This window comes from Microcebus murinus, chromosome 14 (genome assembly GCF_040939455.1).
Source record: "Microcebus murinus isolate Inina chromosome 14, M.murinus_Inina_mat1.0, whole genome shotgun sequence".
Taxonomy (NCBI): Eukaryota; Metazoa; Chordata; class Mammalia; order Primates; family Cheirogaleidae; genus Microcebus; species Microcebus murinus.
This window is the reverse complement of record NC_134117.1, coordinates 22,600,965-22,626,495: the sequence shown is the minus strand read 5'-3', so window position 1 is coordinate 22,626,495 and position 25,531 is coordinate 22,600,965. Positions and strand designations below refer to the sequence as shown.

Sequence of the window (25,531 nt, the reverse complement as noted above, 5' to 3'; positions counted from 1 at the left end):
TGTATCCAGGAGCCTGCAACGCGGCCGCCCATTGGCTCAACTCCACGTGGCAGGCACTTCCAAAACCCTTGAGGATTGGCTGAAGCTCCGAGCGCCGCGGCCAGTTGGCGGGTAGGAGTGCGAACGAGGGGGCGGGCACCGCCTGAGCCACGCCTCTCCGCTGCGGCCGCTGCCCCTCCCTTTCGGGTGTAGTGTGTCTCGCTCCCTGAGGTTCTTTGTTCTCGTCTCTGTTTTCTGCTTCACTGGGTGGGTCGGGCTGGCCTGCGAAGTATTTGAAAGGAAGAGGGGTTTGAGGTCAATTCTGAAACTTGGGATTTTCACGAATTTCGGGGCCCACGATAGTATTGTCAACTTTAAAGTTTGCCTGATACTTTAAGACAAAGCCTAACTAACCTTTGCCAATATTCCATCAAGTTATTTCATATGGAAAAAAGCACAAGGGCTGTAATCTAAGAGTAAACCGAATACCTTTAACTTAAAATTGTTCTTGTTTTTCTGATTTGGCTGGAGACTGGCGAGGACCACCCCAGATCACCTGTTCTCAGCCCAGCCTGGGGCACCACTAATTTAGCTATACCATGTGATTAGGGCACTGGCAAGCAGGGGAATTTGGTTTCTGGGAATGTCCTGTCTTTGTGAAGACTATGAAAGTCTTCCCTGCTACATTCAAATAATAATAAAATAATAACAGCCAAAGTTGAATGCTTACTGGGTAACAGACACATGATAAGTATGCAATGTGTTTCATCCAGTGCCTGAATTAAACCTTCCCAAACCACGCGATGTATTGGTACTATTAGCTCCAAATTGCAGATACAAAACCAGGACATAGAAAGTTGTTATTTGCCCAACGTCACCCAGCTGAAGAGGAGATTCAAATTCAGCCTGAACTCTTATAGTCAGTCTGTAAGACCGTTCTTGAGATAAAAATTGACATAAGCTACTTCCCGGTCTCTTTTTATTCAACAACTCTAAACATTTAGAGGTTGAGCCAGAAGGGAATAGTATCTACCTTTTTGACCACACCACTATTATGCCTGGGATTTAACAGAAGGTGTCAGTGTTCTTTTTCCAAACTCAGTGTGTTTTGTTTGATTTTACAAATATTTTGCTGATTTCAGGATCTTGAAAATTTGCCTTGGCTTTTTCAAATGTTATATCCAGATGTTAAAATTTTTTTTTTATTGTTCAAGTTGTAAAGGGAAATATGAATAGGAAAGCAGAATCAAGTACTTAAAAAGAAAGTCTCCTTTGAACTTGCTTTCCCTAGTGGGAAGATGAAGTCCCTTGTCTGACAACTTTAGTAATCTTATTTAATATGTCTCAAAGACATCATCATTAGAACACGGGATTCTTTACGATCTTCACTTCCTGGAAACAAGTCCTGAATATAGTCACATTTGAGAATAGAGCCTTTTCCCCCACTTAAACCACTCTTTGAATTTGGTGAACAATAACAGAACAGCCAGTAATATAATCTTTCATGTAAATCAGGCTTCTGAAATATTAAAAGGAACATCCTCCCATTTCTGCCACTATGAGAGACTTGGCATGGCAAAAACATTTTGAAAAATTGCCAAATGCAAACCCTAGTTTCTCTTCTCAAAGCAGACTCATATAAATAAAGATATTATTTCTTAGATGGCATTCTTTTCCTAGAAGGCTTAAGTCATTAAACACCCATGACCAAAGATCCCCACATTTTTAAAACAGATCCGATTATATTTCAGTTGGCTGGAAACTGATTCAGAGTAGGTTTAATATGGTCTTATTACAATCTGTTTTGTGCTTGAGTGAGTTAGTATAATAGAGGTATAAACACGAAATAAAAACAGAAGGAAAGTTTGTAAAGAGGATTTCAAAGAGGTACCTACTGGGTCATAAAAAGGAAGTAGGGATAAGCTGAAAGGTCATAATTAAATCTTTCTAGGGAAACTAGTGTTTGTGGGTAAGATTAAAAACCAAATTATTTAAATGTAGCCTCCAGCATTCAACCCATTCAATTGGCATTAAACTGGTAAGTGGTGAAATAAATATTGTGAGTTGAATGTTGTTGGTTCTAACATGGTTGGCAAAGCTGAATTGTGGTATGTTTCATCTTTATGGATACAAAACTGGAATGTGTTCTTATTCACTAAATTGAAATTCACTAAATTGAAATTTAAAAATGTGTTCTTATTCACTAGCATTTTTCATTAATTTTGAAGTATACTGAGGTCTTACTATACTAATGATGCCCTGTATCATTTGATTCAATAAAACACGCCCACCAGGTAGGTACTATTAGTGTTCTCATTTTGCATGTGATAAAGGTGAAAGGAAAAAACATTAGATAGCTTGCCTAAATGCCAAAGCCAGGTCTCAAAATCAGCCCACCTGGCTCCAGGGCCTGTTCTGAGAATCTTGACACTATATTGCTTCCCTTCAGAGGAAGAAGAACAGTTTCCATCCCTCTGTCTTTTCTCCCCTAACTACACTAAATTGACTTGCATTTCAGAACTTGACTTCCCACATAAAGTATACTTTTATTAATAATAAACATTTTTCAACTGTCAGAGTCGGTTACCTCTAAAGGGTGGCAATGAGGAGAAAAAACTTGGAAATACGTCTTTTTTTGGCACAGTAGAAAGGTGGGTCCAAGAACCTTCAAATTTACAAATGGAATTCCCAGTTTGGCCATTGCTAATTGAGTCATTGTCATATAGACCATGGATTGGCACAATATGGCCATCTGGCTAAATCCAGCCAACAGCTGTTTTTGTACGGCCTGAGAGCTAAGCATGGTTTTTACATTTTTAAGTGGTTAAAAAAATGTCAAAGCACAAATTATAATTTGTGTCATGTGAAAATTATGTAAAATTCACCAAGAGTGAACCCTAATATAAACTATGGATTTCGGGTAACAATGTGTTAATGTAGTTTCATTGATTGTAATTAATGTGTCACTCTGGTTGGGATGTTGACAGTCGGGAGGCTGTGCATGTGTGGGGCACAAGGCATATGAGAAATCTCTGTATCTTCTGCTCAATTTTGCTGTGGACCCAAAATTGCTCTAAAAATAACGGTTATTAAAATACATATGAAATCAAATTCAGTGTCCATAATAGAGTTTTATTGGAATAAGGCCACACCTATTAGTTTGTATATATATAATCTATGGCTGTTTTTACACTATTAGGGCAGAGTTGAGTAGTTGAGACCAGATGGCCTGAAAAGCCTAAAATATTTACTATCTGGAAAGAAGTTTGCCAACCATTCAGTCCATTGCATTTAGTATAGACTAAGATACTGGTTTGAGAGTTTTGCCTCTGGAGTCAAACTTCCTGGGCTCCTAATCCTCCTTCTTCTACTTAGTAGTTATGAGGCTTTTGACGAGTGCTGAACCTTGCTCACCTCAGTTTACTTTTCTTTTAAAATGGGATAACAATAGAACACTTATAGGTCTAATTTAAAGATTAAATGGGTTAGTACATATAAGGCACCAAATACATATTAGCAATAATTTATTTATTTATTTATTTAATTTTTTTTTTTTTTTTTTGAGACAGAGTCTCGCTTTGTTGCCCAGGCTAGAGTGAGTGCCGTGACGTCAGCCTGGCTCACAGCAACCTCAAACTCCTGGGCTCAAGCAATCCTACTGCCTCAGCCTCCCAAGTAGCTGGGACTACAGGCCTGCACCACCATGCCCGGCTAATTTTTTCTATATATATATTAGTTGGCCAATTAATTTCTTTCTATTTATAGTAGAGACGGGGTCTTGCTCTTGCTCAGGCTGGTTTCGAACTCCTGACCTCGAGCAATCCGCCCGCCTCGGCCTCCCAGAGTGCTAGGATTTCAGGCGTGAGCCACCGCGCCCAGCCAGCAATAATTTATTTTGATTTTGAGATTTTGCATTCCTCTTGTGGGCTTCCTTTTTAGATTATAAATGTATTTTTCTAAACTCCTTTCTAAACTATTTTTCTAAACTGCTTTCTTTATGTGAAGGATACATTTGTCTGCCCAGAAATCATCTCCTTATTTACCAGGGCTCTAACATGACATGGTTACGTTTCTTGTTTCTATTTTACCACCTAACTTTGTCCTTTTTGATAAAAATTAGCTCCTGAGTAGTAGTTATTCTATCACTTTATCTTCCAAAATGAAAAGTTGTTAGCATAACAAGACAAGAACCAATTTGTCTTTTTCAACAACCAGATTTCTTGCTGACATATAGACATTTTCTGTTCAGAGAACATTTATTTAAACATTTTTGCCATCCCCCAATTCTTATAAAATGACAACACATGCCCTATTATTATCTAAGCTTATCTTACATGAAATCACTGAATGACTTAGCAAAAAATGTAGTTGAGTCACTATTCTAAACATGTTCAAAGATTCTTATTCAGTAGCAAAAAATGTTAGCACTGTTAACCAAGAAGTTCTGGATAGATTGGAACTCCAAAGGGCAAAAGGTGCCCATTCATAAGGTATACAATTTGGTTCTGGCATTTTAATTAAAGATACCTAGATTCAAATAACAGATATTGAGCAGCTATTATGTGCTATATTTTTTCTTGGATTTATGTTCTTTTCTCTCCACACTGTTACTAGCTTTAGAGGCCAAGGGATAGAGTCAGGCTTTGGACTTTTAAAGTTCTTCAACCCTACTAGCTGGTCACTTTGGGCAAATAATTTCATTTTTCTGAGGCTGTTTTCTATTTTGTAAAGTAGGACTAATACTAGCTGCCTGACTAATTTGTTGTGGGGACCAAATAAGATAATTTAGTCCCTGTAGGTGAGGCACATAAAATACTTTTCTTCCCTTCATTCCCTGGCAATCCCATAAAATGAATTTATAAGCAATTCCCACTTCAGCTCAATCCTGAAAATTAAAGGAATTATTTTTCCACCTGCTGAAATTCAGGATCTCAGCTTATCAGGTCAAAGCCAAGGCCAGCTATCTCCTTTACCTCTTGCAGATCGGAGATCTATGCAAGTGGCCCCAGCATCTCTGGGCTATTGGTTGAAGCTGGGGCGATGTCTCCCTAGGTTTAGTTATCCTAGCTCCTGCCCCAGATCCCTTCCCCTCTGCCCCGCCCGAGCCCTTCGTTCAAATATTGAATTTGGGGCAGGAGGAACGCCGGAGCCCACCTGTCTCTGAAGCCTGCCTGCGGAGAAGCCGGAGGCGTCTGGAGACATGCCTGGGGATGGGACCAAGGCCCTAGCGAAAGGTGAGTCCTCGACGGGGGTCCGTGGACTGGGGGTAACTGGGGATGTTGGCTCCGGAGAAGGGGCTTCCCGGCCTCGGATCGCAGGCCAGCGGGCCGGGGAGGGACTTGGAGGGGTCCCTGCACAAAGCCAAGTGCCAAGTGGCCTCTCTGGGACTTGGGAGACAGTCGAAGCTCGAACAGCCCTCCTGGGATCGGGGAAGTGAGTGAGTCCCTCTCCCCACCGGGCTAAGCGGCCTCTCATTCCCGTTCCCCGACTGCCGCCCTGCAGGAAGCTGCGCCCCAGGGCCGGTCCCAGAGGGCTTGATCCGCATCTACAGCATGAGGTTCTGCCCATACTCGCACAGGACTCGTCTTGTCCTCAGGGCCAAAGGCATCAGGTGAGAAGCTGGAGCCACCTGAGCAAGCCAGGCTCACATAGGTGTGGGGGAAATGTTTAAAATCTGGGGCGCTCTGCTCAGATTTCAGAAGGGGCTCACTCTCCCTTTCTTCCAAGGCAAAGCCAATAAATTGTTAGTAAGGGACATTTTTGTTTGTTTGTTTTTTGTGGGCTCTCCTGAAATGCAGAGCTCTTTTCCAGGTCATGTCTGTGCCTGACACTTTTAGGCCAATGCAGAGTAAACTGAATGATGGGTTGGTGACCTGGGTCCCTCCCATAATGTTGGTTTAGGAAGGACACAGCCAAGGCTACAGAGGGCTCCCCTGGCTGCTCCACCAAATGTGGCCCCCCACCCATACCCCAGGCTCCTTAGGCCAACTCTGTTCTTTCTTTATTGCACTTGCTGCATCCAACATTTTCTTATTTGTTCATCCATCTTTCCCCACCTCTACCCCCTCAACTCCCCCCTCCAACACACACACACACACACACACACACACACACACACACACACACACACACATTCTACCCTCCCCCCAAGTATGAGTTCTCCAGGGTAGGGACTTTGTCTCTTTTATTCATGTCCAAGAAGACAGCCTGGCACATAGTAAGCACTCAAAAAATATATGTTGAATGGATGAACGAATGGTTCCAAACAACGAAATAGAAAGAACTGCTACGAAGAGGTGTCTGGAAGGTTCTACCATACCTGAGAAATAGGTACATATCCTTTGAGAAGGAATTTTGGAAGCCTGGTTTCCATGGGTCTAGATTTGGAAGCCTGGTTTCCATGGACCTGGATTTGGAAGGTAGATTTGGAAGTCCACACCCCAACTTTGCAGGGGTGTGGACTGCATAATGCAGGTGCCTTCCAAGCTGGAGCTGAGAATGTCACTCCGGGCTTCTGACTCGTGTCTTGAAGAGTCCATCACTGGGGGTGACTTCAGAGTTTCAGACTCAAGTCAGAGAAATAAAGAGACTGATATAGAGATGTTTTAAATAAAATCGTGTAATTCTGCCTTGTTGAGTGTGTAGGGCATATATTTCCAGATTCTTCCCTTTTGCTTAAATCAAGTTGGTCCTATGGTTACCTGGTTTTTGAGAAAAATAACAATAACTGGATATTTTGCCCACTTGGTGACAAATTATCAGCTTAGGAACTGATGTAAACATTTCTTTAGGGCAGGATTTCTCAACTTTGGCACTACTGACATTTTTTTTTTTTTTTTTTTTTTTTTTTTTTTTTTTTCTTTAAGATCACAGCATGTAACTACTGACATTTTGAGCAAGATAATTCTTTGTTGGGGGGAGGGATAGGTGCCATGCTGTGCATGATTTGATATTTAGCAGTATCTCTGGCTCTGTCTGTTAGATAGCCAGAAAATTCCACCCCTACTCCTAGTTGTGACAACCAAAAAAGGTCTCCAGGCATTGTCATATGTCTCTTGGGGGTGGGGATGGGGCAAAAATCACTTCTGGTTGAGACTCATGCCTTTATGTTTTAAGACAGTGTACTACAATGAGCAAAGAAATGCTCCCAATTTGTTTCCTTTAATCTTTTAAAACATATGTGCATGCCTCTGGTAACTTTATAGTTACTTAACTACTACTAATATTATTATCAGCACTTCTAATAATAATGATTAAGAAGAAGAATTAAGAAGCTATTACATGCTTATGTACTAGGCACTGTCCTAAACACTTTATACCTATTCACTTATTTGGTCATCACAGTGATGCTAAGAGATGGGTACAATTACTAGCCCCCATTTTACAGTTAAGGACACTGAGCATAGAGAGGTTAGCAATTTGGCTAAGGTCCCAAGCGAGACAGTGCAGTGTGCTGCCAGAACATGTGCTCTTAACTGTTAACATTTACCATGTTCTGTTGGGACCTCTTAGTACCAGATGTGTATTTTCCAGCTTTAAAACGTACTTAACTCCCTAAAGCAGTGACTAAGGGTGTGAGCACTGAGTCAGCCCGCCTGGCCCTGACCTTGGCTCTGCTACTCTTGCAAGAGATTCAACCTCCTGCAGCCTTATTTCCTATGAGGTAAATAGGGAATTCTCACTGGGATTCACGGGGAATAAATGAGACAGACCTAGAGGTCGTCTAATATACCTTACTGCAGGAATGAAGGTGGTGATGTGGCATGATTTATACAAAACTTAAACTTTAAAAAACCAACTGCATATTTTAACTTTATACTTTGTCTCTGCTTTCAGGAAGAGCATCTGCCTACACATGCCTTTTCATTTTTGTTCTGTCTTGTTTTCCTTTTGCTTTTAAGACATGAAATTATCAACATTAACCTGAAAAACAAGCCTGAATGGTTCTTTTCAAAGCACCCTTTTGGCCAAATTCCTGTCCTGGAGACCAGCCAGTGTCAACTGATCTACGAATCTGTCATTGCTTGTGAGTACCTGGATGATGCTTATCCGGGAAGGAAGCTGTATCCGTGTGACCCTTATGAACGAGCCCGCCAAAAGATGTTATTGGAGCTATTCTGTAAGGTATATTCAATTCAAAAAGCCACTTACACTCTATTTTGTATGTCTTTCCCAAACATCAACCCCCTTTAAAGTCAAATCATTGGTGTAATTGTTCAGCCTTAATAACACACGAGTCTCAGGAGAGTAACTGGCATGGAATTAGAGTAGGATATGACCACTGATATTATTATTTTTGAGGTGGGGGGACTGGGTATACCTCTATTGCCCAGGCAGGAGTGTAGTGGTGCAATCACAGCTCACTGCAGCCTCCAACTCCGAGGCTCAAGCAATCCTCCTGGCTCAGCCTCCTAAGTAGCTAGGACTATAGGTGCATGGCTGGCTAACTTTTTAATTTTTTTTTTTTTTTTTTTGTAGAGATGAGGTCTCGCTATGTTGCCCAGACTGGTCCCAAACTCCTGGCCTCAAGCGATCCTACCTCCTTTGCTTTCCAAAATGCTGGGATTATAGGGATAAGCCACTGTGCCCAGCCTTGACCACTGATATTAAAGGTTAAAGGCATAACTGCTAGGGTGCTTTTCCATTTTAACTAGCAGTCTCAAGAGGTATGGTTATGACATGTTAAATGACGATGAGACTTGACATACGAATATTGAAAGGACTGAAAACTGATGATCCTTTAAAGAGATTATTTATCGGGATTCAGGTAAAAAATACTGGAATGTAAAGAAGACCATGCATCGAAGGGGATTGTCCTTTATAGGGGCAAGAGTGCTGTCTGGGAAATGTGAAGAATAGAGAAAGAGGGCAGCTGTTGATAGCAGGAGAAAAGGGGATGGAGAAATTTTTATATCCCTTTGACAAGAAGTAAAAATAACTCAATGATATTAATAGCTGACATATATTGAGCACTTATGATATGCCAAGCACTGTCCTAACTACTCTGTAGAGGCTAACTCATTTAACCCTACAAGCGCACTTTGAGGTGGGTACGTTCTTGTATCCATTTTTCAGATGAGAATACTGAGGCCTAGAGAGGTTAAGTGTCCACCTAAGAATGTACACCATGGAAGCAGCTGATAAGTAAAGAGCACTGGAGCAGTCCTGTAAAAGCACCTCCTTTTACCAGGGCACTGTGAGAAGTAGATTCCTGCAAGCACAGAGATAACTTAGTGCCCCTCTCACAGAGCTGGGGAGTCCGGATGTGGGTGTCTGCCTGTTACGTTTCCATTATTAATACAAAGCTACTCCGCATGTGTAGGCAGAGTGGGAACATGAAGTTCCTGCAGACTTCTCCGCTGAGAATCTGTGTCCTCTCATCAGGTCCCACAGTTGACCAAGGAGTGCCTGGTCGCGTTGAGATGCAGGAGAGAATGCGCTGATCTGAAGATCGCCCTGCGTCAGGAGTTCTGCAACCTGGAAAAGGTACAAAAAGGGGGCCCTTCTCCTGGTCAGAGGCAATGGAGGAAGCCACGTGGGGTTGCTAAACTGGCCATGCTGCCACCTGCTTTCACAGGCTCATTCTTTCTGCCAGACTTTGATAAGTTCAGCATCTAGTCATCTGATGTTAACTTGTGCATGCTTGCTCTCCACTAACCTGCTCTGGGATTATTCTGGAAAATCTGCCAAGGAGTGGGAGAGGATGTGTGGCGAATTGCTTCCTTTCCTGGAGTCACCACATTCCCTAGGGCTTCTGTAGCTTCTGCCAACGAGGCCAGGGTCTGGATTGGTTAGAAATTGTGTTTGGCTGCCTATAAATTTATGTTATGATGGTTTATTCTCCCACATTAAAAAGCCAGAGGTAAGCAGTTCAGGGCTATTTAGATGGCTTCTTCATGAAGTTACCAGGGACTGAGGCCCTTTCTCTCTATTGGCTCTGTCATCCTCGGTGCAAGGCTTTCATCCTCCGAGTGACAAGATAGCTGCTGGAACTGCAGCCATCACATGCAAGTCCCAGGCTCTGAAAAGGAGAACAGAAAGGAAAAAAAAAATGACAAATAGCTATGCTCCTTTAAAAGGCGTCCCCAGAAATCCTACCTAATGACCGTTTTCATTTCATTGGCCAGAACTTAGTAGTAGAGTCCTAATTATCCACAGGGGAGACTGGGAGATTTAGTCTTCTAGCTGGAACACCCTGAATAAAATCAGGGGTCTGTAATTAAGGAAGAAGGGGAAATGGGCAGGAGCGATCTCTACCAGTAGGTCCTTCGTTTACCTGGCAGGAATGGAGCTATATAACCCTTGCTTCTAGAACAATCTGGAGAGTGGTTCTTTGACTTCCTTTATCTTTGTTCTAGAAACTGATAAATTCCCCTTATGGGTGAGTTGTTCGTTCCTCTGTTGGCAGCCAGAGAATGCTATTTTCACCCCCTTAAGGGAAGGCTGGTTATTAATACTCTTCCATTTGACTTTTATCAAGTGGATGCAGATGACATTTATTTATATTTCCAGTTGCCTATCTTAGATTTGTACAGTTGCAGTATTTACAGATGATGAATAGTCACGTGGAAGAAATGTCAATTTGTCCTGAGGCCACAGACCATGATCTTGACCCTGAGGAGTCAGTATGATGTGGTGGAAAGATTCTTGGATCTTATGCTTGGCTTTACTGGATTCCAGAGCCATGGGCAAGGTTCTGGACCTGTCTGGGCCTTAATTTCCCCATGGGTGAAGCCAGGGTGTGATTTGAAAGTTGTGCTCCTCACAGCCTGCAGGTTTTGCGGGGGGAATGCCCAGTGAGGGGAGGCCTAGGGGATAGTTCCAGATCCTGCTCCACCCAGATCCTGCGTGTTTACCATGACATCTCTTAAGATAGCACCTGGGGGAAGGGAGGAACTGCTGCTTTAAAACAGAAGTTTGAAAACTCTGTGAATAGAGAATTTTATAAGTATGTCTGTGTGTCTATATGTTTGTATATATTTATTTGAGGGTCTTGCCATGTTGCCAGGCTGGAGGGTAGTCACTGTTGACAGGTGTAATCATAGTGTACTGCAACCTCAAACTACTGAGCTTGAGCAATCATCACGGCTCAGCTTCCAGTTTAGCTGGGACTACCAGGTTCATACCACTATGCCCAGCTAAGTCTTAATTTTAAAGATCAACTGAACTGATCCCATCATGCCTGTTTACCTTCTCACAGGTAAATAAATACTTAACCAGGGAAAGGAGCCAGATGGGGGGAACCCTTTGAATGCAAAGATATAGTTAATTGAAAACACATTTTCATCAGTTTCCTTCCTACTCTGCATTTGGATGTTGGATGAACTTTGTAAACTACAGATTGCTAAATGAATGTATACTATTATGATGGAGGCACAGTTCTTCAGTTGGAACTTTTTTCTAAGGCAAGTGAGTCAGTGCACTTATGTCTTCAAGGACATTTCCTAGCCTTTATTAAATCATTAATCTACATGTACTTTTTTTTAGCTTTGCTCTCTTTCTTATATATCATTCTTGACTTTTCCATTTTAAAATAGCACTTGAACCAGGCTTCATTTTATCTTTGTGGGTAAATGTGGCAGGACCTTTCGGTGGCTCTTTCTGCCAGTGCCTTTATTCAAAATGTCTCATGATGGAAGTAGTCAAATCAAGTCCACGTGCAGTGAAAGACAGGATTCAGCCAGATTTCTCTGGTGCTTTGGATTTTTGCTCTAAACCTAAGAAGTGTTCCTGTGCATATGAGTTGATTCTACACTCTGGCCATTACTTGGTTCTTTCCTGGCCATTACTTGGTCCTTTCCTAGTCATTGTCAGAACTCCATAAAGGAGAGTCAGGAGAGGATGACATAAATAACCTTGAAACAGCACTGAGGGAGTGAGAACCTGCTAGATAACTGAAGCCTTCATCTCTGGTGGCCACAGGACACTTGATGCTTTTGCTTCTTGGTGTTCATTAACCTGCTTGTGGTACTTCCCCTGGCATCTCCATGCAGTTTCCCACATTGACAAGTCTGATTATCTGCCTTATGTGTACCAGTCTACACGAGGTCACATTTGCATAAGTTGTCTTGTGCGTCACCCAGGAACATCTGTAGTTAAATACTTTCTTGTTTCTAAAATTCACCCATAATCTTAATTTTTAATCTATTCTTTCTTCTCTCCAAAAAGGGACATTTTACACCTATTATATATTGTCTTAGTTTAGTTTTGCTGTTGCTCTTTCTTTTTATTAATTTCAGTGATGAAATTATTTATATATTGGTTAAGTGTTTCTCCTTTGATATCACCAGGATAGGAAGGAAAGGAAGTTTATACCTGGTTAATTCTTCACTGAAAATAATTTTCTGTAGCCTTTTATATATAGCAAACTATTTATAAATTTTCTTATCAAATAACATGTCTACAAACTAAACTCTTTGTTACAGCTATTTTTTATAGCTGTATATATCTCCTGGTTATTGATATATAATTCATATAAGCATATAATTCATATAACCATAAAATTTACCCTTTTCAAGTGTACAACTCAGTGGTTTTTGTAATAGTATATTAACAGAGTTGTGCAACCATAACCACTATTTAATTTCAGAACATTTTTATCATCCCCCTAAGAAACCCCTTACTCATAAGTAGTCATTTCCCATTTCTCCCCCACCCCACTCCCATCCCCAGCCTCAGGCAACCACTAATCCATTTTCTGTCTGTATGGATTCATTTATTCTAGACACTTCATGTAAGTGGGATCATACAGTGTGCAGCATTGCATGAGCTTCTTTCATTTGTCATATGCTGTCAATGGTCACCCTTCACTCCTTTTTATAGCTGAATATTCCATTGCGTTTACACACATTTGTTTGTCCATTCACCAGCTGATGGACATCTGGGTTGTGTCTACTTTTTGGCTTTCATGAATAATGCTGCTGTGAACACTTTGTACAAGTGTTTATGTGTTTATGCTGTCAGTTCTCTTGGATTTGCTAGCTAGTTTAGCATGTCTGCTAACATGCCACTTTAGTTGTAACCACTGTTCTTCCACATTAGGGAACTGGTTATCCCTGACTCAGGATGGCTAGTTGAGTATTTTAGTGCTGTTGCTAGTTTGGAAATTTCATTGTCCAATTCAAATGCCTGCTTTCTTAAGTAGAAACTAATATTAAGTAGAAACTAACTTAACTAATATTTGGTGTATTTCCTTTAATAGCTTTCTGTTAAAACCTCTCCCATGATATAAATAATTGTGTTACCAAAAGTTAGGCACTTGTTCTCGAGGCTACTTCAGAAGAATGAGGACAAGTGGTTTGAGGAGAAGGAAAGAGAAGTTTATTAATTTGCCGCCAAATGAGGAGGATTGTAGACTCTCATCTTAAAGGGCCATCTTCCTATCTATTAGCAGAAATATAGAGCTTAAAAAGGGAGTTTTCAGCTTTGGGCTATTGCTGTTTATAGCATCTCTGACAAAAACAATCTCAGGAAAGATTATTCTGTTGAGCCATCTCCAGTGGCACAAAGAACAAAGGACACTCTCCTTCCCCTCTGATTACTGGCCTCAGGCAAGGATGCAGGTTTTACTGTCTTTCCCCAAAAATAAGACCTACCCATAAAATAAGCTCTAGCAGGATTTCTAAGCATTTGCGCAATATAAGCCCTACCCCAAAAATAAGACCTAGTGATGGGCGTGGCTACAGCGTATCTGCACAACTCATGCATTTCATTGTGGAGCGGTAAAGAAGATGAGCAGCCCTTCTCATCTGCCCCATGGTGACAGCTACTATCCCAGAGGTGAGCAGAAAGGTGCCGGCAGCCCCACCAACAAGGTTGGCTCCCCGTCAGGTCCCGGCCATCCTGTGCGTGCTGCAAGCTGAGACTTTGAGGGGAAAATAACACATCCCCCGAAAATAAGCCCTAGGGTGTCTTCTTGAGGAAAAATAAATATAAGACCCTGTCTTATTTTGGGGAAACATGGTAATTCCCAAAAGGAGAGGGGTGGCATTTAAAGAGACAACTTGTAAAATATTTTACCCTTTTCCAGGCTGTTCCCTATTACAATAGAATAATTATTCTTACTATCTAAAAATTAATTTTAATCTTCTCCAATTATAAAAAATACTTGTTCATTAAAGAGAATTTGAATATATAGAAAAATATGGAAACTAAGAAAAAAGGTCCATAATCCCACTGCCCAGAAACAACTATTATTATTATTTTGGGACTTTTTCTGGTTTTGTTTTGTTTCATTTTCTGCTATCTATATTTTTATGTAGCTGAAATTGTGCTGTATATGGGACTTGGTTATCATTATGATGTAAAGATTTTTCTCATATTTTCTTAACTCTATAAATGCTTATTTATAAGAGTATAAACACTCTTATATATATGAGTATGAACACTCTTATATATATGTATAAGAGTGTTCATTAGAGCAACGGAACTATTTGTGATGAAGAAAAATTAGGAATCTTAATATCCATTAGACAAGGAGTGGTTAAATAAATTATGTTCATCCTGTGGAATTCTGTGGAGCAGTTGAAAATGAATGAGGTAGATCTATGTGTACTGAGATAAAAAGATTGCCTAGAAATATTTAAGTGAATTACGTAGTAATGTTGATGTATAATCCTATTTTAGTAGAAGAAAACAAAACATGTAAATAAATGCCTACAAAAATGTCTGGAGAAACACACATCCAACTCCTGCTCCTGTGGCTCTTCCCCAAGGGGATTGATTAGAATTGGGGTGGGAAAGAAAAGTGGTTAAGGGCCAGGATGGGGGAGAGAAGGTCTTTGCTTTTTACACTGTTCTTTTGTGTTTGAATTTTTTTTAATAAAGAGAATGTATTTCTCTATTAAATATGTAATTTTTAAATAGAAAAAAAATCACTTTTGGCTGGGCGTGGTGGTTCACACCTGTAATCCTAGCACTCTGGGAGGCTGAGGCAGGAGGATCTTTCAAGGTCAGGAGTTTGAAACCAGCCTGAGCAAGAGCGAGACCCCGTTTCTACTAAAAATAGAAAGAAATTCATTGGCCAACTAAAAATATATAGAAAAAAATGAGCCCGGGCATGAGTAGTCCCAGCTACTCAGGAGGCTGAGGCAGGAGGATTGCTTGAGCCCAGGAGTGTGAGATTGCTGTGAGCTAGGCTGATGCAACAGCACTCTAGCCCAGGCAAAGAGTGAGACTCTGTCTCAAAAAAAAAATCACTTTTAATGTCTGCACAATATGCCATGTTTATAAACCGCGAAATTATTTATCCACCACACTAAATAAGGGTGTTTAGATAGTTTTCTCAATGGAAAAGAAGCCAAACTCTGTAAAATAATTTAAAGAGGTTTATTCTGAGCCAAGTTTGAGGACCATGCCTAAAGCCATGCCCAAGAAACCTTGAGCAAGTGGACTGCTGTGGTTGGATTACAGTTTGGCTTTATACGTTTCAGGGAGACAGGAATGACGTGTAAAGTCGTAAATCAATGCATGGAAAGTGTACATTGGTTTGGTCTAAAAAGGTGGGACATCTTGCAGGTTGTAGGTGGGTTTAAAGACTCTTTGATTTGTAGCTGGTTAAAGAAATGAAGCTTTAAAAGCTTTGGGATGTTTTAAATTAATATAAGGAAGTCTGTTAATCAGAGACAAGCCACCAGCTGCATACCCAGACTCAAGGGATTTGTTATGTAAATTGAGGATCTGTAGATGCGGTTTAAGCTTTGTCTTGCATAGCCTTAGGCCTGTTAATGAACTAAAAAGGATAGCTCCCAGAAGGGAGGGAGTCATGACTAGGCATGTCTGACCTCCCTTCTCATGGCCAGCAACTCAGTTTTAGGATATTTCTGGGGTCCCCTTGGCTGAGAGGGGGTCCATTCAATCAGCTTAATATTTGTAATTCACAGTTTCCAGTCCTTTGCCATTACGAATGGTGCCACAGGGAACAGTACCTTCTTTGCATGAAAAGCATTTTCTTTGTTTTGGAAAATATGTCGTTAGGCTTGACTCTCAGGAATGGAATTACCAGATCAAAGGGAACGAACGCTTTGGAGGCTTGGGCTGAGGATCACTAAATTGCTTCCCAAAAGACTTGTGCTGTTTACCCCTCACCCAAAGTATATGAAAATACCCTTTGCATTATCTCCTTTTTGCTGTTGGGAGATTTCATTCAAAAAGATATTAATATTTGCTTGTTTTGGAGATAAACAGTAGTTTCTCATTGTTGATTTAATACATAGTTCTTTGATTGATAGTGAAGAGGAAGGTTTTCCCCAAAGTATTTCATCTCTTTGTGTTTGGTTTTTGTGAAAATTGTTTGTTGGGGGGCTTTGCCCTTCTGCCTATCAAGCTCTTATTGATTTTCCTTGTTGATTTGTAAAAGTTCCTTTTAAAGAGTTCCTTAAGTAGAAAGGATATTAACTGTTTTTAAAACAATTTTTGTTTTCTTTTGTTTTACCTTATAATTTAGCTTACCTTTTTGTTCATATAGAAACATTGCATTTTAGAATGTCCTGCTGCGTCCGGGCCCTCGGGACCTTCTGTTACTTGCGGGGGCGGGGGGGACCGTGCCTGAAAGAGATGGGCGAGAGAAAGAAACGAGACTAAGCAAATGGTTGTCAAGGTCTGCTTTACTTAGATTCTTAGTAGGTTTTATAAGCATACAGAAACAAGGAAGTAGAAACAAAAAAATAGAGTGGGGCGAGGATGAGGCTTGAGTCTGGGTTAATCAGCCCCAATCAGCGTCTTATCGGTATCCTGTTTTTGACTGGTTACTCATCTCCAACCTGGCAGGTGGTCGGGAACAATTGCAATCAGCACTCCCTGGAGCATTCCGTGGTCAGCACGTCATGGAATGCATTCTTCTCGGAGCTATAGCTGGAATTTTCCAGGGCGAAGTCCATGCGTAGGACGAGTCATAGGGGAGTTGAGGGTCTTTGAAGGTCCTTGCCTCTAACACTGCTGTAGGCGTTTCCTGTTGTGACTCTTTCTACTGCTTTTATGCATAGGAAGTCCTCTCGCTCTTGAGATATTTGGCAAATATTTGTTAATATTTTCATCCACTATCCATCATATTATAGATATTGGACTGGTAAAGCATTACTCTACTAGCTTTTTCCTCTACTATCTTGCAAATACATTTTGAACAAAAGAATTAAGCTCATTTAAAAAAATGCCAGCACTGAATTTTCAGAGCGATCCTTTAATCCCCAATTGCTGGCAGGTTGTATTCTGTCTGCATCTTCATGGGAAGATCTAGATCGTAATCCATCAGCAGCAGCAGGAGGTGGATGTTCTGCCGCCAAACCTACTTCTAAGGCTTTTCCCAGAAGAGAAAATGGTCTTAAATATACCCTAGGTTTGTTGTATATTCTGGGTAAGGAATTGGTTCGTTGCATCATAAGCTCACCTTCAGTTATATCAGTGTAGCAGGGACCTGAAATTTGCAATTTTGACAATCTCCACTTATCTTTGATGAACTCAAAAAATTTCCACCCTGGAGTCCTTTTCTGCTGCTTTTGGAAAAGAGCCCGTATTGCTGATGTACTGGCAGGTGGCTCTGTGTCTTTTTGTGGGGGCTGAAGGGGGGAGGGGGCTGAAGGGGGGAGGGGGCTTCTGCTTTTTAAGAACTATTTTTATCAAGAAAAAACGCTTTCCTCCTCCTCCTGCAAGTCCAGCAGCGCCCGCTGGGAGCCACCCCACGGTTTTAGGATTGGAGGCCAGGTATTTCTCGGCGGCGATGCCAGGAAAAAGGTGGTGCAGGGCAGGCAGCCGCTTCCAGGTTTGAAGCTCAATTATTGAGGCTGCATCTGAGAGTCAGTCCAAGACCTTGGACTAGAGCTGTTAAAATGCCTGGTTTGGAGAAGTCTGGGATTCGCGTCTCTTTGTGATCTTGCATCTCTCGCAAAAATCTTACAGACTCCTTTTTCCTCTTGTGGAACCTTCCCATGGGAACCACGGCCAGTGCGCTTCGCCACTGCCGCCACCAGGGGGAGCCCTGCGCGCTTCCTCCTTCTCTTTCCTACCTCAAGATGCCGACGCTCTCCTTTCGGCCCCCTGGTGGCGCCCGAGAGGCCGTCGCAGAAGGTGAGGGGTCTATCCACGTTCAGGGATGGAAATAGTGTCCCTTCCTCATACCAAACTGTCCCTCCCTCTTCATTTGCACTCTCCCTCCTTATTCCTCCCCATGCCCGTACTTCCCATTTGTCTGTATATTGGAGAACAGAAAAATTTAAAAGAGATTTTTCTAATATTCCAGAATATGAAATACCTTTTTTGCAAAATATCCAGGATTCTAAGGGAAAAGTAATTTTACACCTCTGGAAGGTACCATGTTTGTATTAGAAAGGAGCTTTTCTATTGAGTGTTCTAAAGATGTCAACAAACCTCTTTAACCCTCAGACCTGAATTGAAAGTGTGTAAATGCTTTCAGAAAATCCAAGGGCTGGAGGTAGAGCCTCAGCTCCCTCCTCTGGCCATCTGGAGAAGCCTTACGGGGGATGTCTGGGGCAGCAGAAGAACATAACCTTGCAAACAGGCTATTTTGCTTTGCTTGGTGACAGCAAGGACAGTGGTTCTGAGAGTGAGGGATTCCACTGCGAAGGAAGCTATTCAACATGAAGAATGGCCACTATCATTATATATGACATAGAATAAGTGGGGAGAACTCAACATAGAGTTCTTTAAAATGACATTGTACGTCAACGCAACCCCTGCTCAGTGGTGGAAATCTAACATCAACTTCTCCTTCCATTTCTGATGATGAAACACTTAGGAAAGATAAGATATTGGAAGTTCAGACTGTCAGTTTATTTGACCTCTAGCTTTTTTTTTTTAATTTTTTTTTTTTTTTTTTTTTTGAGACAGAGTCTCACTTTGTCACCCAGGCTAGAGTGAGTGCCGTGGCGTCAGCCTAGCTCACAACAACCTCAATCTCCTGGGCTCAAGCGATCCTCCTGCCTCAGCCTCCCAAGTAGCTGGGATACAGGCATGTGCCACCATGCCTGGCTAATTTTTTCTATTTATATTAGTTGGCCAAATTAATTTATTTCTATTTATAGTAGAGATGGGGGTCTCGTTCTTGCTCAGGTTGGTTTTGAACTCCTGAGCTCAAACAGTCCACCCGCCTCGGCCTCCCAGAGAGCTAGGATTATAGGCGTGAGCCACCTTGCTCAGCCCTGACCTCTAGCTTTATGCTAAAATATTTTCAGAGGAGCTAAGTGGCTGTAAATGCAGGGACTTACTTTAAACTGAGAAGAGAATAGCACTGTTAGTAAAATTCCCTGAAGACCTGCTTACCAAAGGACTAAGACAGGAAGGGGGGAATTCTGATGCACTCTCCCACAGTGACTGCAGTGGCATGTCTCATCTTTCTGCCAGGTAGCTCCTGATTCAGAGAGTAAGAAAGGGGAGGCAGTTCTTCTCACAGAGAGGCTCAGAGCTGAGCCAGTCCTTGGCTGTAGAGAAGTAAAAGCTTTTAGAATGTGCTGGTTCCAAGCTTTATGCTGTTAACTGAAATTTAAAGGACAAGTAAAGAATTCACAAGAGACTTGGAGAAGCTTCTGTGATTAGTGTCCTTATAAATACATATTTCATGTTGAATGACATGGGGTTCTGGGAGTTAGGAGAATGTTGTTTGTGTCTTAGTTCTGGCACTAACCATAGAGCCCCTTTACCCCCTGGGGACTGGGTGTCCTTCTCTGTAAAGAGTGGGAACCCTGTGCTTCCACATGGGAGACAACAAGAATCAGCCCACCAACATGTTTTCCTCTCTACTTTGGTTGCCAGGAAACTCAAGAGCCAAATTCAAAGCTTTATTGAAGGCCAGGTGCGGTGGCTCACGCCTGTAATCCTAGCATTCTGGGAGGCTGAGGCAGGCGGATTACTCAAGGTCAGGAGTTCAAAACTAGCCTGAGCAAGAGTGAGAACGGCTATTACTAAAAATAGAAATTAATTGGCTAACTAAATATATGGCCAACTAATATATATGTAGAAAAAATTATCTGGGCATGGTGGTGCATGCATGTGTTCCCAGCTACTCAGGAGCCTGAGGCAGGAGGATTGCTTGAGCCCAGGAGTTTGAGGTTGCTGTGAGCTAGGCTAATGCCACGGCACTCTAGCCTGGGTAACAGAGTGAGAGTCTGTCTCAAAAAAAAAAAAAAAAACTTCAGTGAAGGAACTCTGCAGGACCTGTGACTTGATATCTTGATACCATTTTCCTTCCTGGTTTTGACCTTCTGTTCCAGCTTTTGGTTTCCCTGGAACTTAGTGTTTTATTATTTTTCATGTTAATATGTTGTTGTAGATTTTTTTACACTGGACCTTGAATCCTTTGTGTACTGAGCATTGTAAACTGAGGAGGTTACACTAGATTAGTTTAAAAGGCCCTTCCAGTACTGATATACTGGGATTCTAAGGAAAAGTAATTTTAAGTGCCTGGAAGGTACCAGGTTTGCAGAGAAGGTAACTATCCCATTGAGAAGCCTAAGACTTTAGCAAACCTCCAAGGAGGCCTGGCCAGGATGTTCTTTTATGTCACTGGGATGCATCTTTATTTATTTATTTATTTAATTTATTTATTTAGGGGATGCATCTTTAATGGAGCCAGCACTTTGTCCTACTTTATAGGAAGCTAGCTTTCCTACTGGGATTTTAAGACTTGCCCAGTGTGAAATTGGTGGAGAAACACCTGTCTGGGGCAGGGCTTAAGAATCTGCAGCTGTGTCAAGAACTCTACGTCATTTTGATGTAGGTGGTCTCGAGCCACACTTGGCTCTAAGAAAGTCTGAAGTCAAATGTTTGTGCGTTTTGAGGGGAGGACGGGCGAAGGACTGTTGATCTGTTTCATCTTGACTTTTACCACGCGCGATGATGTTACTCCTCACCATATCCTCTGAGGTGCGTACTGACGGGCCCACTGTTTTGCAGATGAGAAAGCAGAGGCTTGGGGAGGAGCTAAGCTGCCCTGGGTTCGGTGTTGAAGGAGGGGTGAAGCCCAGCACAGGCCCAGGTCTGCTGGACCCTGAGCTCACCTTCTTACCTGCAACCCTGGCCCACACTGCAGCTGCATCAGCACGCTGGTCCGGCCTGTGAGGAAGCAAACCGAGCTGCCCGTGCCATCCCTACACTGGGACCCAAATTCTCAGCTTGATTCTGGTCCTCTTGTCCTCTGTCCCTCACCAGAGCCCCAATATCTGGGGACACAAATCAGCATGGCTTACTTCTACCGTCACAGGGCTCAGCATCTGGATCTATGGCTATAGGGAAGTACTTAGTTGACTATGAGTTATCTAGGTCAAAGCGAGCAGTTTGCTTGATTTGACTAGGTAATTGGCACCATGCTTTTCTGTTTGGGGAGGCCTGGACTAACATTAACTTTTGCTAAGCACTTTTGCTTTTTTGAATTTGCAAGTGCCTTTTTTGGGGGCGGAGGGGGGGGCTGTTTTGGCTACCTGTCTGTTGAGAGTTTATCTGTTTTCTTTATAGTCCATCCATCTGGGTCAATGTGCTTTGCACCATTTGGGAATAAGAAATTTCATTTTAATGTGAAAAGTTGATGATGTTGAGTGGCCAACAAGTGTGAAGTTTGAAGAGCTCAAATAAGAAAAGGAAAGGATGATAGAACCACAAAGTTGGGATTTGAGGGAGCCCTGTAAATAGCACTGCTCTTTTCTGCTCTGGTTTTGAACCAATGGAGAAATAAGGCAAAAGAATAAGACACATGGAGATGACAGTATCCCTTTTCTTATAGATAGAAAGATAGAGTGGGTTCTAGAGAATGGGGGTGACAACTGCACTAAGTGGGGTTCCTAATGCAGCTCTCAGGATCAGCCTCCCCTCTCCAGGGCTGAGCTCATCCACGGAGAGCTTAGCAACTGAGGAGCAGCTCCAGGCTGAGAGGGAAGGGCTGGGCTACCTCTGCCTAGTTGTTCTCCCAATTTCTCCAATCAGACGAGCTGCACTAGAGCTATCACTCCAGTGTTGGAGGGGGCTGAGTGTGGCCAGGAGTGTGACTCTAAAGGAAGTGGAGGAATCCTCAGGAAGATGCAGTCCTACAAATAGGGAGGAGGATCAAAGCCTTAGTTCCCCATCTTTGGGAATTAATTTGATATTTGTATTTTGTGTCTATAAAGATGTCATAGATGTGAAAATTAACTTGCTTTTGTTTACTCTGTCTCCACTTTTAGATTCTTGACTATGAGAACACCACCTTCTTTGGTGGAGACTGCATATCCATGATTGATTACCTCCTCTGGCCCTGGTTTGAGCGTCTGGATGTGTATGGGATTGCAGAGTAAGACATTTGACCTTGTGTCGTAAATTCCTGGAGTCACACTGGACGATGGTTGCAAAGGCCTGTGTACCATTAAGCCCCCTGTGGACATGTCTCAGGATGTCTATGAAACGAATCAGGTCTCTAAACCACAGAATGTGCTTCCTTGTCCAGAATTCATCTGTGCTCTGCTACCACCAACTGCAGAAGCACACTACGCCCCTATTTCTGCAGCTGAGACCCCGTGTCCAGATGTCCAAAGGCCTCCCAGGAGCTCCGTCCACACGCAGGCCGGTGCTGACGGCAGGTGGATAGCCACAGGCACCACGCTCTGATGACCTGGCTGCAGCTCCCTTAGTGGCACTCCACCTGGCCCTGCAGGGTCACCCAGCAAACGCCATAGACCTTAGTCACATCTTATTTCCCTGAGGAATTTTCCCTCGGATAGGAATACCCTTTTAAAAAAGATTTTAAAAATAACATGTGCTTGATGTGTAAACATACAAACGAAATAGCAGCCACACCCATGGAAGTGTGGAGAAGTTAAAGCAGGAAAAAAATAGCTAGGCAGCGTCCTGGGTAGAACACGAGCTTTGTTACCTGCAAGCTCAGCAGGGCAGTTGGATGTGTGCTGATACCTGCTCTAATCCCGGCCAGCCAGGCAGTGGGCGCCGGACTTTTCCAGTGTTTGGGAATCCAGTTCTCACAACTCACAATGCATGGGCTTGAGCCCACCCAAGAGTCTTCTTGTGCACTTCCCACTTTAGCCTTCTCTGAAGGAAGATCAGATATAACCTATTGGGATATTTGAAACTCTCAAGCATAAACACAACACAGACCTGTCTCCCCTGAAGACAGAGCATCGAGGCACAGGTTAGGAAACTTCCCCTCTCGTCCTGGATCTCTCGTTGCCCTCTGGTATTTTCTCGAGCAGGTCGTTGTACACCTTAGACCTGGACTTCCTGATCCGCCTTGGAAAGGGCCCTGTCAGCTCTGTTGTTTCAAGGTTTCATGATTGTTTTCTTTCTTAACAAAAAACATTTTGGAAACTCCTTGTCTTTATTTTTTCTCAAACCCCCTAGAGTAAAATCTGAGGCTGACCCAAGAACATCTGATTCGGAGGGTTGCCTTTTTGTTGGTAAACAATGAAGCGCAGACGCATGATTTCCCCAGAGCACCTGTCCACGGGCATTTCACTGTGCTATTAGAAGCAACAGCCACTTCTACATGTTCAGCCATTCCAAAAATAAGATTTTCCTCCAGCAAATGCTCATGTTCACTTGGTAATAAGATAACTTTATTCTCCAAATGAACCCATTTGTCTTATCTTGTAAATCTGAAAAAAACCAGCACGTGTCCCGCTCCTGCCGCCTTTTGCGTGTGATGTGCTGACACTCCTCTCCTGTCTTGCAGCTGTGTGAGCCACACCCCAGGCCTCCGGCTCTGGATCGCCGCCATGAAGCAGGACGCCACGGTGCGCGCTCTTCTCACGGATAAGTGCGTCTTCCAGGGCTACTTGAGTCTCTATTTTCGGAACAGCCCTAGTGCCTTTGACTATGGGCTGTGCTGAGCCCACCGTTCCCCCGTCCTGTCATCATCCAGAATTCCCAAGCTTGTCATGATCCAGCATCAGGGATTGTCTTGGGAATCAATCCGTCTCTGTTCCTTTCCTTGAGGTTCCCAATAAAAAGGAAAACAGAAACTCTATTCTTTCTGATAATTATTTGTCTGACTCCTCTGGCCTGGATATTCTAACGATTCTCTAGAGTCACTAGACAGTGCCCGGCCTCGCATCCGGGCGCATTTTGGGAGGCCGTGTGCCTTCCAGCTGCTTGGCCTTCAGCCCAGTTGACCTCCAGATGATTGACAATAAGATGCTTACTGGCACTCTGGTGCTGGTGCCGAGGCTCGGGGTCCTCCCATCACTGACGTTTGTCACTGCAGATGGGCACCCTCCAAAAACTTCCCTGGTGAGAGGGCTTGAGAAGAGGGAGCAAGGAGAAGAAAACACTCCAAACCCAAACACCTTCCATCTGGCACATGAGCCTGCCGTCCGCATGGGCGTGCGTAAGTATCATTCTCTCCCAGGCTTTGGCCTTGGGCCTGCCAGACACCGAGGGTCTTGTGACTGGAAAGAATTCCAAAGCAGGAAATGAAACGCCCGTTTGTCACCCTGGACTGACTACGCCCGAATGTCATTGGTGCTGTCAGGGCTCAGGATGTCTCACAAAATGTTCTATAGCCGGCATCCTGCCTTAAAAAATAATACACGCCCCGAACCCAGTCACAGGCAAAGGTCACCCTGTTGATTTGCGTCACACACTTTCAAACCATCCCAACAGACGCCTCTGGCTGCCTGTCGTGTACCAAGGCCAGGACCGAGCAGGGGATATGGATAGGGGATATGGATACGTTTGACAAGTACATGCGCCCCGCCCCGCCCCCCACCCCCCATCTCTCCACTCATCTGGGTTGAGGTTTTAGACGTAGCACTTGGGAGCTGCCCATCTTGCAGAGGGGATGCTTGTCTCGGCTCGAGTGCCGCCCTCCTGCCCTGCTGAAGGCAGTGGAGAGCTGAGCATGGCCGGGCACTGGCAGGGGCCTCAGCCTGGGCTCTTCTCTCACCTGCCCTGTTGGAGAGGGGCTGAGTCTGTCCGATGCTGTTCCATCTCAGTGTCTAGGGGAAAGCCTGTGCTCATTCCAACTTTGCTCATGCTGAATCTTTTCCTGCCCTCCCAGCCACGCTGAAGGGCCAGGCAGCAGCAAGAGCGATGTTTTGCCTTGTCTGTGCCCGCTGGGGCGCTGTTGGCTGCCCCTTCCTCTGCCGCAACCCAAACCAGCCCTCTCCTCTCCCACGGCTCAGCCTGGCCCTGCCATCTGCTGGCTCTGGTCGTATTTTGACCAACGTAAATAGTTACCAGGTGTTACTCCGTGCCAGTTGGACAGCCTGCTTGGTGAGGTGGCCTGGCCTTCCAGAAGAGGCGCCTCGTGACGGGAGCAGTCTGCCACACCATCTGCTCCGGATGTGGCGCCCTGTTGCCATGGCACCCGAGTGGATGCAGAGTGGAGTCTCTGAATCACCATTTCCCTGGGATCTTTGCTCAGAAAGAGGAGAATCATCTCCTGTGGCCTCCCATAGGACTTAGGGGGCTGATCAGCCCTGGCAGGTGTAAATCCTGCGTGCTGGCGAGCGCTTGGCGTAAGACCAAAATTGCTCTTGGTGCAACTGAAAATGGCAAGTTTCCAGGTCACCAAAACCAAAGTATTCTCTTTGGGGGGGCTCCACATACTAATTTCGAAAACCTG

At 43.3% G+C, this 25,531-nt stretch overlaps 1 protein-coding gene across 1 annotated transcript; it reads left to right on the top strand.

The window, feature by feature from the left end:
• The first annotated feature begins 21 nt into the window (after positions 1-21).
• GSTO2 (glutathione S-transferase omega 2) lies at positions 22-23,930 on the top strand. The gene is made up of 7 exons (XM_012770700.2): positions 22-111; positions 5,115-5,213; positions 5,482-5,590; positions 7,881-8,103; positions 9,364-9,465; positions 22,140-22,246; positions 23,639-23,930. The coding sequence occupies exons 2-7, from the start codon at positions 5,180-5,182 to the stop codon at positions 23,793-23,795; spliced, it is 732 nt and encodes a 243-aa protein (XP_012626154.1). The 5' UTR covers positions 22-111; positions 5,115-5,179; the 3' UTR covers positions 23,796-23,930.
• The last annotated feature ends 1,601 nt before the right edge of the window (positions 23,931-25,531 follow it).

Coding starts and splice junctions, on each gene's coding strand:
- GSTO2 (XM_012770700.2), top strand. CDS start 5,180: ATGCCTGGGGATGGGACCAAGGCCCTAGCGAAAG. Junction 5,591..7,880: donor CTCAGGGCCAAAGGCATCAG/GTGAGAAGCTGG, acceptor TTTGCTTTTAAG/ACATGAAATTATCAACATTA. Junction 9,466..22,139: donor AGTTCTGCAACCTGGAAAAG/GTACAAAAAGGG, acceptor CTCCACTTTTAG/ATTCTTGACTATGAGAACAC.